General features: G+C 42.6%; 1 protein-coding gene across 3 annotated transcripts in view; it reads left to right on the plus strand.

Moving 5' to 3' along the window:
* Nucleotides 1–18,911, plus strand: part of SAMSN1 (SAM domain, SH3 domain and nuclear localization signals 1) — a 134,518-nt gene that overhangs the window by 109,888 nt on the left and 5,719 nt on the right. For all 3 annotated transcript variants that reach the window (XM_075593968.1, XM_075593969.1, XM_075593970.1), the window contains 6 exons: nt 2,767–2,838; nt 3,377–3,532; nt 4,599–4,734; nt 5,588–5,739; nt 9,458–9,664; nt 13,362–13,512. In XM_075593968.1, the coding sequence (XP_075450083.1) occupies nt 2,767–2,838; nt 3,377–3,532; nt 4,599–4,734; nt 5,588–5,739; nt 9,458–9,664; nt 13,362–13,512 (874 nt within the window). The remainder of the gene's footprint in view (nt 1–2,766; nt 2,839–3,376; nt 3,533–4,598; nt 4,735–5,587; nt 5,740–9,457; nt 9,665–13,361; nt 13,513–18,911) is intronic.

Raw genomic sequence — 18,911 nt, forward strand, 5'->3', positions numbered from 1 at the left:
AAGCACCCTGTTGTATGTATATTGTCTTTTTTTTTTTTTTAAGATCTCCCACCACTACAGTAACTGAAGTTTAACTTGTCCAAAACAGAACTCCTAATCTTTGCCCTTTCCACTGTCCCACCTACAACCATTTCTTGAATGCCTGAATCCTTCTGAGCCTATCCTTTACCAATGATTTACCAATGATTGCAACATCCCCATGTCTTTCAAACACTGTAATTTTAGCCATTCATTTAAATCTGAGGAATGCATAGTTGAGAGCACCAATGTAACTACTGCATAGGTTCACAGTTCTTTTGTCTGAACATAGACTCAGTATCTTGAGCATTATTGCGGAGATTTTCTTTAGGTCTCCAGAGGTCCATTACTCTCAGAGAAGTGGGTTCAGGGATTTCAGGTTTGTGTTGATCCAGCTGCTTTTATGTGCAGCAAAAGCCACCTTAAAAGGAGTGAGACTTTGTACAATACGAAGTGTGATTTTCATTGACTCCTCTTTCAGCTGTGGCAACCTTGTTTGAAGCTGTATATGACTCATGGACATAGAGTGTTGTCTGGGCACAATTGTTATTCAAGTAGTTAGAAATCATGAGGTTTTTTTTAAAGTCTATTTAAAAGCCGAAAATAAAGTTAATGGTAAGCCTAGATACATTTAGGTTGAGTGCATTGAATATATTAAGTTCCGGGGGTTTACTGCCATTCATTTGGCTCTATTACAGGACAGCACTTTAACCCATTTCTACAGAGAATATGTTTCACATTGCAAAAGTAAATAGAGATAAGTGCTGCACACCAGAAAAACAAAATTAAAACAATGATACAGTTAGGCTGCGCTTATAGTGCCTGGCGATGGCGACGCAACGTCACTACAAAACAAATCCATTTAATCCGTTGCATGCACTTATAGTAAGCGCGACGGCGACGGAGCGACGTCGCTTAAAACTAAAGTTTAACTTTTGCCAGTGGCGTCAGGTGACATCATCGGTCGCGTCGCCGTTGCCGTCACTATAAAAGCGGCCTTACCGGTGCTTCTGCGCTTGAACGATAGCCTGCAGCAAATCCAATTGATACGGTGAGAAAAGCATCGCAAGGCACAAACTGATTTGAATTAATATAATTTATTTAAAGCCAGAACGACTTTTTCAAGTGAGAGCATGTGGCATAATGTCAATGTCTTGTGAAGTCCGTTTAATAACCCCCACCTTCCCATGACGCCCTCTGTTAGTTATCCAAGATAGATTTCATTTGTGCTGATTCAGCTAAGGTTCCCACACCATCACATATCCTTCTGTTCGTCATCCGGCGTCATCATATGTTCCATAAGGGGGCATGTGGATGGTCGATCCTATTATCCTTTTCCCTTTACTTCATGAAACGCATCCGGCTCCTTCAAGCGCTGCGTGCCATCCACCAAAACGCTCCGGTCCGCTGACGTCATCAGGAATCTCCGACCTGTTTATCTGAGCAAGACTAAAAAAAAATCTTACTTTCGGTTGACAGGTGTGGGAAATTGCTGAAACTGGGGCTTAGGACAAGATGGCTGCCAGTGACTTCACTGCTTTCAGATTCACACCCAACAAATTGAGACGCTCTTTGTAGGTCAATCCTTTCCAGAGTGTCCAAACAAATATCAATCTGACAGCATGATATTTTATTTTAAAGAGCAGGTGACTCTTTCAAATAAAATATCTTTAAGTAAACCTGGCACTCAGGGTGATCTATTTTATCCCAATATATAAAAGAAGAAAGAATGAGTAGGAAGGAATATTACCTTTAACGAATTGTTCAAACCTACCCAAGACGGTCTAGGATATTTGGCCCTGGCTGTTTTGCCAAGACCAAATGACCGCCGGCACTTCACCGTGACTCTTTCCACCGCCAGCTACTATAGTAAGTAAATCCCCAACCCTAAAGCCCCCTACCCTAAGCCCTTACCATAAACCCTACCCTAGCTACTAAAACCCCTTAAATTAAATCCATTCCCTAACCAGTAATAAAACTTACCTTAGAAGCCGCCGGAGGTGGGGTTTCCAGCGGCGAATCCGCTGCGGCAGAGGGTCCGTCTGTGGCGAAGCGGTGGCGGACACTTGGTTGCAATGGATCAGCCGCAACCAAATGTTCCATTCAAACACGAGACCTGCGGCAATGAGCTACTAACCACTGAGTACAGACTGGTTTACCCTTGAAACCTTTTTCAGTACGATAGAATCATGTAAAACACCTTGGCGACTATGTATTAAGGTTTTCTGGCTGTAACACTGGGGCACAACTAGTTCAAAACTGAACACCAGATTAGTCAATCAAAATAAATTCTACTGAAATATATATATTTGTATCACTCGTGTTCATATTATTTTCACATTTGCCGCAGTTTTGCATCTGGGTGTCTTTGATAAATAGTTCCATGTATTTTACTCATGGCTACTATCTCACACTCCTACCATTGTGGCCAAGCACTGCAATCTACTGAACCCACTGTCAAGGCCAGGCTCTGCCATCTACTGCACTTCCTCCCTCACCAGCTGTCTATGTAAGTCTCCCAACATACCAGAGTGTATGTGTATGGTCTCCGAGGAAGGGATTTCCTTTCCTATTGTGTGATTATTTGTTGCACTTATTGTATTATAATTCTATGTACTGTATTGTCTATGTAAAGCGCTGAGTACACCATGGGCGCTTTATAAATAAAGACACACATATAAACCTACATACATCTTAGTAGCATTTTGCAGACATCTACAAAGTTGTTTTTTTCTTTATGCCCTATAGCGTACAAGCAGTTTTGGGGCTTTTGAGCGCTTCAGGAAGCCATCCACATCAAAGCCAGAAGATTCGAATGAGGTTTGTACTTTGCATTATTGATATTATGTTATGATTGCTTTGTAGCACTGGTTATGGAAATCATTTGAAAACTTGAACTGTACAGTAAGTCCCAGAAGAATCAAACTGCTTTTGTAAATTACAGTTCAACATTTTGTTTTAGTTATTTACCTCTTTGGAAGCAGCACACAATCTGGTGTTTGGCCGTTTTCTGTAGCTTTCTCCTTAAATTCAGGAAAGAGTAAGGGTATTTAAAGTAAGGATATTTTGGCCCATATTTACCAAGAAGTCTTCTGTCATTATGCCCCTTACAACGCTGGACGACACTTAACAACTCATTCAGGTCAATGGACTGCAAGGTGTTTTCCAGTGCTTGAAGGTGCCTCACAGTAGAATACTGCTTATTAAATATGAGCATATATCTTATATTTTAATTGGTAAAGATTCTTAAGAGAGTATTCGCGTATACATTCACATACATTTTGACACTAAAAAAAGTAGCAAAACAATCACAATGAAAATGTTTTCCAACTAACCTTCAGCACTGTACTTTAAATAGGCAGGTGAAACAGAGAATGTGTGTGAAGGAGGAGTACAAGACGTAGATAAGACATCCAATAATGCCGGAAGCCTAAGTAAGAAGATGAAGGCTATTTCCTTGACTATGAGGAAGAAGATGGGGAAAAAATACACAAAGGCACTATCTGAGGAAATGGTAAAACATTTGTTAAAAAGCATCAGCAATAAAGCTTAATGTTACTATATGCATTTTTTTTTAAAAAATCATGTGTAAGCTTTAATGGGATACATTTCTCTAAATACCCTAAGCAAGTGTCTTGTTGCATATTTAAAGTATTAATGTGTGAACACAGTAATTACTGTCACAACAGCAATGAATACTGTAAGTTATTTTAAAATGGTTCTCTCATAACTGAAAATCTGTAGTCACATTAGTAACATTAACAATGAAAATATATTTTCCGTTACTGAATACATTGTGCACAACCATCCTTTTTTTTTTTTTTTTTTTTAATATTGTTAGTACAAGTTCAAAAAGATGGCTGTTTGTATGCAGTGCAATTTTTAAGGTGGTTTACTTACTGACGTTTTGTAAATCATATCAATTCAGAGTTAATGATAATTTGAATATAATCTTACAAACCTCTCAGTATATTTTTCACCAGGAAGAAACCTCTACATCTGCAATTAAACCACACCAATAAAGTTATAAACTGACTTTGCAAACTGTTTGTACATAGCCCTCACTGTGAATACTACTCTTAGTACCCATATACAGAAATAAATTGCCTGTATACTAATAGGCTAGACAATTGAAACATCACATTTGGGCTAAATCTGCCTCTTTTTGGTAATTAAAAATGAAGAAACCGCTATACAGTTGTCATACTACTGACCCAATGAAGTGAACTGTTACGCGGGATATGGGATTAGACATCGAACTGATTTATATTGGCCTTTCAAATCTCCGTTTCATCTCTATATCTTTTGTTGGAGAAGGTGTCTTTATGCTGTGTTAACTCATTCTCTACTGAAGGGACATTCAATGCATTGGCTCATTTTCCCCAGCAGCCCCCGGCAGTGAAGGAGCTCAACTTACATGAACTACTATTCAGTTATTGTAAATAAGCAATGTATAATTTAACACACTGTATTTAACAGTACTCCCTAAGAATAACACTTGTCACTCAACATAAAAAAAGAAGTCACTTGTTAAATGATAAAGTTATTGTTCTTTATTATACAGAGGTTTTGTTTTCCAGAACGAAGATGGTGATGGGTATTATTGCCACAGATACAGTGACCCTGAAGGTGGGCTCCATACTGAAAAATTCTCTCTAAAAGCCAGTGAATCTGTGGAAAGCCTCTATAGTCTTAATAGTGGGCAGAGTTCATCTAGTAAGTATCCATAAAAATGCTTTCAGTCAGTGGCATCATATAAGTCACTTTTAGATACGTTAAGACGGTTTTATCTTTATAGAAATGTCTTAAAATGAGAACACAGGTGACAACTTGTAGTTCTTGATATTCTGCCATTATCAGAATAATCCCCTTTAATACAGGCGAGGTCATTGCAGGTTGATCCAATACTCAAGTAATTCATGGACCACAAAACATTTTTTTTTTAAAGTAGCATTTTAAGTTATTTCACTATTTAATATACAATATAAAATAGATATTTTAAAGGTAAGATGTGGATCAAACTCACACAAATGTAATGTTTGAAAATGTAGAGTAATGGGGTCCACTGAACCAAATTAATTCATTACAAAACATTACAATTTTTAAAATAAATTGAGCCAGTTTCTGCCAAATTCAGCTACACAAACCAATTTCCATCAAATTCTGCTATTTATTTTAAGTCTGTCGATGAGATATGACCAAATAATGTCTTGGCATTTTAACTACAGTTAATGCAAAAAATCACACTCCTTTATTATAAAATTATGTCAAGCTTATGCTCACTTTCAACTACTTTTTATTTCTTGTGCGGGTTTTAGGGTTCTTTATATTTTGCCTATCTTGCCAGATTTCTCTATTTGAGAAAATTAGGAGCATACAGTACAATCAAGAGATCCGCTTCCTCAGTACTAGATGTCCTAAATCAGGTTGTGTTGTATGAATTGAGCTGGGTTACCTCTGAAAAGGAGGCGTCCACCCCAAACATCCACAATAGATGCACATGTACTACCTGAAATATTAAAAGTATTACAGAATACAATTGCTAAAGCATTTTAATCTATGTTCATAGGTGGTGTAACCAGCTGCTCTGATGGAACTAGTAACAGGGATAGTTTTCGACTTGATGAAGATATACCTTTGACTGGTCCTTTCTGTGGTCGAGCCAAAGTTCATACTGATTTTGTTCCCAGTCCTTATGACACAGATTCATTGAAAATCAAGGTACAGTAAAACAGTTGAAAACATGTATTGTTACAACTCGAACTATTCCAGTGATGCAATATAGCTGCAGTCAATAGGCAGTGCAGAAATATATGATTAAGGTGAAAGGTATTGCACACGAACTGAATATAAAAATTTGAATTTTGTCCCATATTTACCTAGCAGTCTTTTCACCGTCTTCAAGTCTATTGATTTGACCCTCAAGAACCGGAAGGTGTTTTATGGCAGAAAACTTCTTAGTAAATATAGCGCTTTATGCATAAAACCCATGGTAACCTGTAATATAAATAGGCCCATATCTACTAAGAAGTACTACTCTATATGACTCCATCCAGCACATTTTAATAAATATTTAAGTAATAATCCCTGAAGAACAGAGCATTACTGGCCAATAATGCCCTGGCTGGAAGAGTTGAAGGCCAGAGGCGAAGCCAAGGGACTTTAACCCAGCCAGGGCATAATTGGCCAGTAATACCCTGTTCTGAGGGGATTATTACTATTATAGGCTAAATGTAGGGTTTTTTCATAAATAATAGACACTTTTGTATAGTTAAATAGATTTTTTATTAAAATAAAATGGTAATTACATGAAACCACTTCTATATACGGCTTACACTGCAGATATCTATATCCACACACTGCCGTCCCCTCTATGTACACACACACACACACACACCAGCTCAACACACAACACAATAGATCTACACACACAATGTGCTTCTACACACACACACACACACACACACACACACACACACACACACACACACACACACACACACACACACACACACACACACACACACACACACACACACACACACACACACACACACACACCACCTCTACACACACAGCAGCTCTACACACACAAGCACACCATACACATGCACACACACACACTGGAGCTAACACCGCACCTCTACACTCACAAAACAGCACCTCTACACTCACAACACAGCACCTCTACACACACACACACAACACAGCAGCTCTACACACACAACACAGCAGCTCTACACACACAACACAGCAGCTCTACACACACAACACAGCAGCTCTATACACACAACACAGCAGCTCTACACACACAACACAGCAGCTCTACACAAACAACACAGCAGCTCTACACACACACACACACACACACACCACAGCAGCTCTACACACAAACTCTGCTGCTACACACACATGCTACACCCATAAACACTGCTGCTGACACACACACACACACACACACACACACACACACACACACACACACACACACACACACACACACACACACTGGAGCTCTATACACACATACAACACATCTACTCTACACACACACACACACAAACTGCTGCTACACATACAACAGCACAACACAACACACACACACTGCAGCCAATCAAAAATGCAGCCACTTACTAAACTTTGCAGACTCTCACCCCCCCCCCACCACCTCTACACACAACACAGCACCTCTACACACAACACAGCACCACTACACACACCACACGACACAGCACCTCTATACACAGCACCTCTACACACAACACAGCACCTCTACACAAGACACACACATACAACACTGCACCTCTATACACAGCACCTCTACACACACACACACAAACTGCTGCTACACACATGCTACACCCATAAACACTGCTGCTGACACTGACACACACACACACACCCCGCACCTCTATACACACACACACACACACACACACACGTAGCACCTCTACACACATATACAACACAACAGCACAGCACACACACACTACTGCAGCTGCTACACCCATAAACACGGCAATTGACACACTGACACACACACAAACAAACTGCAGACAGCCACTTTACTTATTTGCGGACTCTCTCTCTCTTCCCCCCAATTCAACTGAATCTGCTCAGAAAATCTCAGTCAGCTCGGGAGGAGAGGAGTCAACCCATGGCTGATACTTCCTGACCAATCCCCTGCCCTATCTCAGAGCTGTTACTTCATTCTGACCAATCCCCTGCCATGTCTCAGCTGTGAAAGCTGATTATTTCCAACCAAACAGATTGAAAATTAAACTTTGCAAGCTGCTAAAATTCTGGGCATTACTGATTGGATAATGCCCGGAATTTTAACCAATCAGAGAGCAGGGTTTTCATTAATGCCCTGAATTTTACTGCTTTAGCCTATAATGTCCATTACAGCCCGTTCATTTGTGGTGTCTCACAGCTCAGAATGTGTCAATGTGTCCCTGGATGCCTAAAAACTATTTTGTATACTTTATACAAAAAAAAGTGATTAATGTCAGCAATAACAAAAATAATAATACTCAGGCCGCGATAATAGTGCAGGCACGCGCGACGGAGCGCAAGGAGTTGCTCACGCCTGTTGCCCGAGCGATCCGTGGACTCTGATGGGGAAGCGATCAGGAGGCGTGGCTGTGACATCACCAGTCTGGTTCGCCCTCATTGGCTGAACCGCTCACGTGAGGCGGCCGTCGTGCGAAAAAAACTAACTAATTTGTCTCTTCAAATTTCTGCTGTACGGTCGCGCTTCAACGCACGCACTATGGCCGACCTGATAGAGGTACTGTATTTTGTTCGAGTCACGCGCACTATAGCCGCAGCCTTAGGCAGTCAGGAAACTGATAAACGGTAACGGTAACTGATAAAGCAGTAAAAGGACTAGACGAGAACCCACGAGAGACCCTGAAAGACCCCTGTACAATGAACATAGGATTATACAAAATGTGAGCGTAAAATATGCACAGAAACGTTGTATAAATCTCTTTATCTCAACTACAAGCTAAAGTTAATTCTCTCTCAATCACTGAGGATTTCTGGAACAGAGTACTGTGGGACGCTACGAAGACAAGCTTCTTACTTGCATGGATCATTTTGCACATATTTTGGCTCATATTTATCTACCTCTTTTGTAGAGACTACATTTGCACAATATTACACATGCAATTTGCACATATATTATTTCATTTTGTAAAGTAATACAGTATACTAATACTCTTATATGCACCGCACCTTAAAATGGTATTAAGCACTTTAATCAATATATAGCGCCAGTCAAGGGATTGGTGAGATAGAACTCATTTAGATTTATATATTTATATGTTCACACTTGTAAATTTAGAATAGCACTTTATGTTTTATAATGTTTTTTAATAGCGCTCCCCTTATTTTTCACATCATATTTTTAACTGCTCAGCTTATACAGGCACTACCATAATTAAAATACGTTTCAAATTGTGACTTAGCTGTGATTTATTAGCAAAACAACATATTGATGGTGGCAATGTTTGCATTTCTGATACATTTTTAGCCCTTTAATGTTCTGTGAACTGGTTCACTAGGAATTAAATTTGGTTAAAAAAAAAAACTGTTTAATATGTAACAAATACATTTTGGAAAGTTTCACACATCTCTCTTTAGTAGTAAATGCTTCCATTGTTTCTGTGAGAATACAGTATGTCTGCAATTTATAGCAAGAGATACGTACTGTGATAGTTCCTAATCAGTAAGACTTGTATATACTACTTTTATTGTATAGAATGAAGGATATTAGTTACGTAATAAATTTGGTTGCAGTCATAAATGAAATACAGTACTTTTGCAGGCACGCTATTTGCTTGTTATTTACTTGCTATGTAAAAATCGATCAACTACAAAGTACTGTATCAGGTAAACATTCCAAACTATTATTTTTTCTCGTTTCTTTTACCAGAAAGGCGACGTTATAGACATAATCTACAAAACTCCAATGGGGATATGGACAGGCATGCTGAACAATAAAGTGGGAAATTTCAAATTTATATATGTTGACGTAATCTCTGAAGAGGAAATACCACAAAGAAAGATCAAAGCACGAAGACGAAGTAAAAGACCAAAGCCTAAAACTCTGCAAGAATTTTTGGAGAGGCTTAATCTACAGGTTAGCCGCACACATTATGGGGGAGATTTGCTAAACAGAGATTCCTTTACGGAACTGGCAAGGCGCTCTGACGCAGTTTGCAAGAAGCCTTACCACCATATTTAGTCATCTTACCACAGCTCTACTGCATCTTCAGGAAAGTATTAGAATACCTAGAAAACACTATGAAAATACTCTGTTGCTGTCTACTCCCCCAGCTTTAGTTAGGTGCTGTGACATAACTGCCTTCACTTATGAAAATAACATATATATAAAATGTAAAAAAAAAAAATATATATATATATATATATATATGTCCAGGAACAGGATTTCACATTTCTCTGTCTCCCTTTGCAGCTCACAGACTACTGCTGTCTCCTTAGTTCAGCTGCCTGTAATTTCCTCTGTCTCAGCAGCTAGCTGCATGTGTGAAGGCAACATTGTTTCATATGTCCCTTTCTCAGCCCTAGCTGGTTGCCTTGGCAACCCTCCATTCTTCATAGCTGGAAGATTGGTTCATTCCTGCCCCCCTGTCTCTGCTGACAAGCTAGTTCAGTCACTTTACTTTCCTGTGTGGCACTTCTCTCCTTACTTCCTTTTCAATTCTAGGACCCAGAGTGCCCTAGCCCTTCCTTTTCAATTCTAGGACCCTTTCATGCTGTTAGCCCTAGCAAGGCCGTTCCATTTTTACCACACGCCATTACCCTTGATACACAGCACTTTTAGAGAAGCACCCTCTACCACACTACTCCACCTACAAGAGCCCTTTGTTTCTTTGACTTTTGCAATAAAACCAAGAAAGACAAAAAGGACTTGTTGTGCTTTGGAAGAGGGAAGGCATGAGTTAAGCTAACTGGAGCCATTCATACACCACACGTGGTTCCAGGATTATATATATATATATATATATATATATATATATATATATATATGTAGCCAGGTCCCCCTTGCCGTAGTAACTCCCCTCTTGCTGGTGCGCGAGCCGCGCGTTACTAAGGATCGGGCCGGTTGCCGGGGATGCGATCGGGCCGTCGTTAAGGCCGCGATCGCGTTGCTGCGGTGCCGTCGGTTCGCGGAGCAGGGCGTCGCCATTGTTAGGGGCGTTGCGCATGCGCAAGGGCTAGGAGCACCGGGAGGACTGCAGGGAGCTCGCGCCTGCGCAGTGAAGGCCCAGAAAGCCTGCGAAGCACTAGCCTATGAGAGGAGGGCTCTGTAAGAGGACTTCAAGTCCCATGAGCCTCTGGAACGGCCCCATGATGCCAGGGAGCCAATAGGGCTGGAGGAGCTCTGTTGGCAACATAGAGATACATTTCGCGCGCAGGGACCACGTTAGCAGTTGGTGACCGGAGCAGCTAGGGGAAAGAGGTAGGGTGCTGGAGTCAGTGACTCCCGGCACTAGGCCAGTACTCCCCTAGGCCCCAGATAGCCTTGAGTCACCCTAGTGGAGTGCGATAAGGTCAGGCCCTAGGTTAGGGGCCCTGCCCCTTTATCTATACGCTAGTTAGGAATCCAGCGGACGCTGTGCTTTCTGCCGAGAGGATTGTGCTTAAGCTTGGCCTCTAAGAGACTACTAGACTATAATTGCGGAGGCCCAGTACGGATTGACTGCGGCCTGTGGATATCAGCACGGTTCTCGTCAAGGTACAGACGGCGGGGAGAAGCGGTGATATTATCCACGCCGGAATTCACCCCAACTTCGGAGGACACCCCAGCGATTCCCCCGTGGTATAGCAGTACCCGTGGCTGGAGCCCGGGCAGGTAACTCACCAACTCACGTGCACCAACAAGGCCTATCCTCAGACATAGTGGCTGCGCAGTCACACACATATACACATACGTTGGTCTATGAACTGGGATTACGAGACTTTGGGTGGGACTCACTGGACTTGAGGGTGGGATCCTTGTGTTGGGACAGTAGCGTTCGCCGTGACGCAATAAGTGTGGACACCCTCTGTGGTGTCCGTTAGCGTTAACCTCAGGGAGACGTTGAGTCAGGTTGCCTTTGGAAAGGGACACCTGTTGTTACTTGTTGACCTTGCATGTTTCTAGGTACAGCAGTAAAGGGTATTCGTTATTATCCAATCAGTTGTATGTAGTTATTGGGTATTGTCCTGCGAGGAACCACTCCCCCTCTGGCGGGAGCCATCGCAGGTGGAGGCGCTGCATCATTGTAATTGTATATGCTAGTATATTGCCCCAGGTTCCCCGTGGCGGGAGCTCAGCCCTCCTGTGAGCCAACAGGTAATGCACAACACCGAGTAACACCATATGTTTCCTGCACCCCCACACTATATCTGTGATTGGGGGGGGGGGGGAAGCCGTTACATATATATATATATATATATATATATATATATATATATATATATATATATATATATATTAGGTGGTTGTGAGGGCCATTAACCCCTTGGGTTGGTATAATGGTTATGAAGGTATGCCTTATGTATGTCTTCATGGCCACTGTGATTACTAAGTGGTTAATAGCAACAGAAATTGCTCATTGAGTATGCCAAATAAATATTGCGGCTTTCTGCAGCGATCGGAGGAGCAGGGGCTTGGCCTAAATGGCCGTGTGTGTGTGTCTGGATATATCCACCCCTCTCCCTTGTTCATGCCAGGCTGCCGACGATCTCCGCTCTTCATTGGCTCACAGCGCACCATGTGACTCGTCGCCACATGGGTACACAATCTTGTTGTATCCCCTGCTGGCTGACGCGCCACAGTGCGAAGTGCGACAACAAGTGAGGAGACACCAGGGCCAGGTAGAAAGGAGGAGAGGGACTGGTGAGAGGCGCGCACGCCACCACGCAAGCCGCCGTCAGCAGCGGGGACCTAGCCTTATAAATTGTCTACGAGTAGACCTTTGTACTTGATCTGTGCACCTATCTTCCTTTTTGTAAAGTGTATAGATTCAAGTTGGTGGCAGTTTAAAGGGGATGACACCACACCACCAGATATCCTGACTATTATTTTCACAAGATCCTCAGGGTAAATGTGAAAATAAAAATGGGGAAACTACAGCGCTCCCCTAATGTACATGTGAAAATAACAATAAAACATACATAATGCAGCAGTGCAGGAAATTTGAAAGAGGTTCAAGTGAATGGTGAAATTATCCCACTTACATGATGTAAGCGGAATTCAAGCGTATTCAGTTAAGTATAAACAGCACAAATAGTCTTAATATGTTCCCTCTGGAAGGTTTGTGTGACTCCAAGTGGAGTGTGACTCCAAATCTGTATTTTCAGAAAGAAGAGAATAATGGACATAGCATAATATTGTTTATGTAAAAAAAAGTTAAAACAACTGTGGTAATACATATTCCACAATTTAATCGAGCTAATAAACCACATAGGATCAGAAGAACTTGCCGCTCCGGAAATTTACCCATTAATGATAAAATCAGCTGGGGAGTATTTTTTCCCATTTGACATTTGACATGTATGTGGGGTAATGTGATGTTCCGGGATGGTTCAGTGGTGCAGTCCAAACAACTGCTTATTCAATCTGGCCCTATATCGGGATCGGAACTATTAATGTATAAATATATATACAGTATTAGGGATACCTTTAACTAAACTAGATATCTTTTAAAGCTGTTTTATTAGCGCTAAATATGAAACATTTCTTATAAAATATGTAATCTTATGAACAACGAAATGTTAATGTTGAAGTTTGTAGTAAAGCAATTTTCTCTTGCTTTTGTGTTTTACAGGATTACGCATCCACACTGTTGCTAAATGGTTATGAAACATTGGATGATCTGAAGTACCTAAAGGAATGTCATCTATTTGAACTTAATATTACAAACCCTGAAGAGAGAACTAGGCTGCTGGCTGCAGTAGATAACTTGCAAGATTGTGAAAGTGAGTTTTTACTTAATTATTTATTCTTGTGATTGCCTAACACAAATGCATCATTTCATAATACTACTTAAAACACCTGTCTGCACATTACGCAACCATTGGGACAGTATGCAAAGGATTTTTCAGACAACTAAAATATATACGTGTGTTTGTGTGTGTATGTGTGTATATATATATATATATATATATATATATATATATATATATATATATATATATTGTGGCAGGATGACCGTGGTTAGTCAGGAGACAACACGACTCTTCTGGTGAAATAATATGCTGGTGGATTTATTTGTCCAAAAGTGTAACCAAAACAATGGGTACTCTGTCCCTTTAAGTGCAATAAACGTAAACAAAAACCTATCCCCGGTTGGGGAACTGACTAAACAAAAGTGCAGGCTATCTACCTGGCTGGCTAGCTAACCTAGTCCAGCCCAACAATGTTCAACAACACCAGTTGGCTCCTTACCTGGGAGCTTTATTCCCCCTTGGGACAGGATCAATCTGAGCAATCTGTCAACACTCCTCTGTCTTCTCTCTCTGCCTGAGAGAGACTGCTGCTGCAGAGGCATTTCCTCTTCCCGTTTTAAAGCAGGTGAGGTAGGAGAGAAGAGGAGCACAGCTCACAGCGTTCACGAACGCAGAAAAATAAGGGCAGCAGGGAAAAAAATATAAATTAGCCTTTAGTGGTCAGCTTGGCAACAATACAGGACCATGCACCAATGCATTTCATCCCTCAGGACTTTCTCAAGGTGTAGGGAGAGACATAGTGACAAACTATTTATCCGTAAATGCTTCGCGCCAAAACTAGCTACTCGTGACATCATCAACATGCGTCCCGAAACGGAGTCGCATTATTACAGCGCGGCTCAGAACTGAATCGCGCTCGTAACAGAGGAGGTTCACTGAGTGCCAGGATTAGCTATTTTTTTATATAGTACCCCAGTGGTGAATTTATGCTTATTGGAGACAAAGTTTTGGGTTTGCCGTGTGGGCACTACCAGGTCCCTGTTTTTCACCCTGGGAGGTTTATCTTTATCCTTAACAAAATATACTGTTCCTGGATTCGGGATTCATTCAATGGAAGTTATATTATTTGAGCTTATTGTGGTGATGCACCAATATACCACACAATTAAAGCAGGTGAGCTAGCTTAATTTGAATCACCTGTGGACTGTTTAATAAACTGGGTTAACCCCTCGTCTACTGGAAAGCAGGCATACTGCCATCTCCTACTAATGTATACAGAGTCAATGACCCTGTCACAATATATATATATATATATATATATATATATATATATATATATATATATATATATATAATCAACCCCTCTCTGATATATGTTCATTGGTATCCTTTAGGGTGATCCTACACTAATTATTTGGCTTTAGCATGAGCCATAGATCTGCAGTAATTTAATCCAGGTATCAAGATTATCTCCTCACAAATAACCGACCGGTTATAATCACATTGGGTACTTTGTCCCCAGTGTGGTTTTATAAAATAGAGGTTTTTTTTGTTTTGTTTCCTGTTTTGTTCAATTTTGGCAGTCCTTTTCATTTGTCTTTATTATTTAGAGCTAAGCAGGCAGGTTTTTTAGTCAGTTTTCATGTGTGTTATTTAGTATGTATTGTATGTCTGATTTAAGTTTTTGATTTAATTGATTTGAATACATTTTCTACAGTATATATATATATATATATATATATTTATAAAACTGAAAAATTGTTTGTCTGTGGGTTTGTGCGGTTGCTGATTGGTTGGTGGCCGGCCACATCTCTCGCTGGCGCGCTGTCCCATTGGCTGAGGGGCAGGGTGACGTAACAAACAGCAATCCGTCCCCTCTCTGCTGCTATCCATCTTCTCCCCACCCCGCCGCCATCCGTCCCCTCTCTGCTGCTATCCGTCCTCTCCCCACCCTGCCGCCATCCGTCCCCTCTCTGCCGCCATCCGTCCACACCCGCCGCCTGCCGCCATCTGTCCATACCCACCACCCGCTGCCATCCGTCCACACCCGCCGTCCCCGCCCCCTGTCTGCTGCTATCTGTCCTCTCCCCACCCGCCACCATCCGACCCCACCCCGCCACCATCCGTCCCCTCTCTGCCGCCATCCGTCCACACCTGCCGCCATCCGTCCCCGCCACCATCCCCACCCCGCCGCCATCCGTCCCCTCTCTGCTGTTATTCGTCCCCACCAGCATCTGTCCTCTCCCCACCCCGCCACCATCCGTCCTCTCCCCACCCCACCCCACCGCCATCCGTCCTCTCTGCCATCCACCCCGCTATCTGTCCCCACCCCGCCGCCATCCGCCAAGCCATCCGTCCCCACCATCTGTCCCCACCCAGCAGTCATCCGCCACGCCACCATTCACCCCACTCTGCTGCCATCCGTCCCGCCATCCGGCCCCATTCCGCCACCCCCCGCAGCCACCGTCCCGTCCCACCACCCCGCCCCCTCCCGCAGCATCAGAGCACCTGCACCTATGTATTGGGGGGTGGGGAATCGAGTGCCGGGGACCGGGGGGAGAGGGGCATGAGCACCGGGGACCGGGGGGTGATGCAGGAGAGTGGTGGGGGTGGAGAGTGATGTGGGGTGCAGGGGGATTGGAGAGTGGTGTGGGGTGCAGGGGGGGTGGAGAGTTATGTGGGGTGCAGGGGGGGTGGAGAGTGATGTGAAGTGCAGGGGGCATGGGAATGGTGTGGGGTCTAGGGATGGTGAAGAGTGTTGTGGGGTGCAGGGGGGGGGGAGACCGCAGCTGTGAATGGGAGGGGGAACGGAGGTGTGAAGGGGAAAGGAGGTGTGAAGGGGGGGAACGGAGCTGTGAAGGGGAACAGAGGTGTTAACAGGGGGGGAACACAGCTGTGAAGGGGGGAATAGAAGATATGAACGGGGGGGCGCAGCTGTGAACGGGGGAGGGGGGCCCGAGATGTGAACGGGGGGGGGGGGGAATGGAGCTGTGAAGGGGGGTGGGGAGCGGAGACAGAGGGGGAGCGGCAAAATGTAATCCCGGGCAACGGGCAGACGGTTCTGTTTTCCATTTTAAAATAGAAGTTAAAAAAACACATTTTTCCCCAATCTGTCTAAAATGTGCCGAATAAGCCTGATACCATTTCCACGTATATAATTTTTTTTTTTACGTTTATGTAGATCACAGCTCCACCTTTTTGTATCCAGGACAAAAACACTATACTGAACATACCTTTCATTAAACAGCAGCACACAAACAACAATAATATCAAAATATTAAAACATATCCGGTTGGGCTTTACCAACACTAGATAATTGGGTATCACCAGTGTAACCCATGGACCCCAGGGCAATCGCAGATCGGCCCCCTATGCTGTACTGGGACCTGGCTACATGACTGTATGTGGTGCATACCTGCTGGCAACAGGAGGGCCTGAGTCTCCTGCGATGGTATGGGGGATAGGAGGAACAGGTTTCTGGGGTGCAGCGCCTCCATCTCTAGCAAGCCCCATGAATGCGGGGTGGAATCCTTATAGAGAGTTCCCACACAGGGATCAGAGATTCCAATCTCACACGGTTGTCTTTCTTAAAAGCAGAAGCTCTTTAGTCAAAGCAGCAGTAGCAGCAACAACAGCAACACCAGCAGCAGTCAGGTACAGGGTGTCTGATCCACTCGGATTGCTCTCCTTCAGGGTGGTCCCTTCCCTGCCACCACCCTGGATCAAGGGCACCCAGGGTGGGGCTAGCTCTTCCCTCACCCCCTAAGCAGGGTGAGAGGTATTGGTCCACCTCATTAACTATGGTTCTAGCAGCTCTACTCAGAAGCTGCTCATCCTCCAACTTCAGCTCCTTAACACTACTCAGACTCTAACAGTAACTCTGACAGACTCACTCTAAATAGGAAGTGCACTGCTCTTTATGATATCAGCAGGCACCGCCCCTGTGTCTCTTGCCTTGACACAGGGTCAGGTGACCTACCTCCACCACTCAGGGCAGTGGTTGAAGTGGGGGAAACCCATGATAACTCCTGGCAACCTGCCCTTACCAGTGCTTATACCAGGAGGAGGATAGAACTATAGCCCTATTTCTTAATAGGGCTACACCAGTATAGATGGAATTGAATAACAATAATCCCCTATTGTAACCCTCTTACTGTTATTCACAGCATTTGCTCTTCAGAGCCCTTCATACATACATACGTGCATATCTTCATTTTTCTAGGCAATAAAAGATCATGTTGCTGCAATTCACTTTATCAGACCTCTGAATCCCTATGGGACTGATTATCAGAATGGAGTCTCATTACTCCTGCATATTAAATAATTGGGTCAGTGCTGCTGTCCTGGCTGTTACTTTATATTTGCCTTATTCTTTCTCACAGCAGCAACAGCCAGATGGAAACTCCACAGCTGTTGTATAACTTCACCAAACGATTTCCCTAAATATATTTCCATCTCATCCTCATGTGCCTAGCTCCTGGTTTTAGTTAAAAACTGAAACCACTTAAAGCTGCATACTGCAGCTGCAATATCCTTTATGCGTGTGTGTGTTTTTTTTTAAATAAATCTGTACTATGAGAAAATACTTGTAGCATTTTTTAAAGCAACTCTGAATTACATTTTTATGTATTATAACGTAACAAGCATTTTTGTTTCTATAGCAACCATTTACAAAGTCACATCCCTTCCTCTTCTGAAACAAGCTCTGACACATGCCCTTTTGAGCCCTACCCTTTCTCTAGCAGTGCACCAATTGAATCTATTGAATGCCTGGTCACATGATCTTTGGCACAGAACGTTGCATCTTTGGTCCTCTTCTGCTGCACTGAAAGCCATTTAGTGAACCCCTCAGCCGAATCTTCGCCGATCGATCACAGGAGAACGGATCGATTGGCAACTTAGATAATTACTTATCATTGTGTGGATTTTATCGATGCACATATTAAAGAGAAAATTAAATTATATTTAAAAAAAATAAATGGCAGCTTGGACTGCTGCTTTAGCCCAGATTGTACCATGTTGAGTTTACAGAGAAAACCAGACTTACTTTCTCTGTCATAGCGGCAAAAAACTACAGGGCCTATGTACTATGATCATATTTTAATTTTTTTCGTGTTATAAAATAGTGCAAACCTTCATAAAATATTCCTCGTAAATAGGAAGGCTTTGAATAAGTTTTTGATTCATACATAGCAAGTTAATTCTGTGCTAACTATTAAAATTGATGTTTTAGGATTTACACCAGGTTCAATTTTGACACCCTTTCTACTTTTTTGGGCATAAAGAAACATATTTTATGAGTGCATACCATTAACATCTGTACACCAAGGGTAGTCCATTGCTGTGTAATGAAAAAAATGAACAAACTCATTATTGGCACACATTAAGAAATGTAAGGTTCACTAGGGCAACCAGCGGGGTCCCTGCAG

This window comes from Ascaphus truei, chromosome 3 (assembly GCF_040206685.1).
Source record: "Ascaphus truei isolate aAscTru1 chromosome 3, aAscTru1.hap1, whole genome shotgun sequence".
Taxonomy (NCBI): domain Eukaryota; kingdom Metazoa; phylum Chordata; class Amphibia; order Anura; family Ascaphidae; genus Ascaphus; species Ascaphus truei.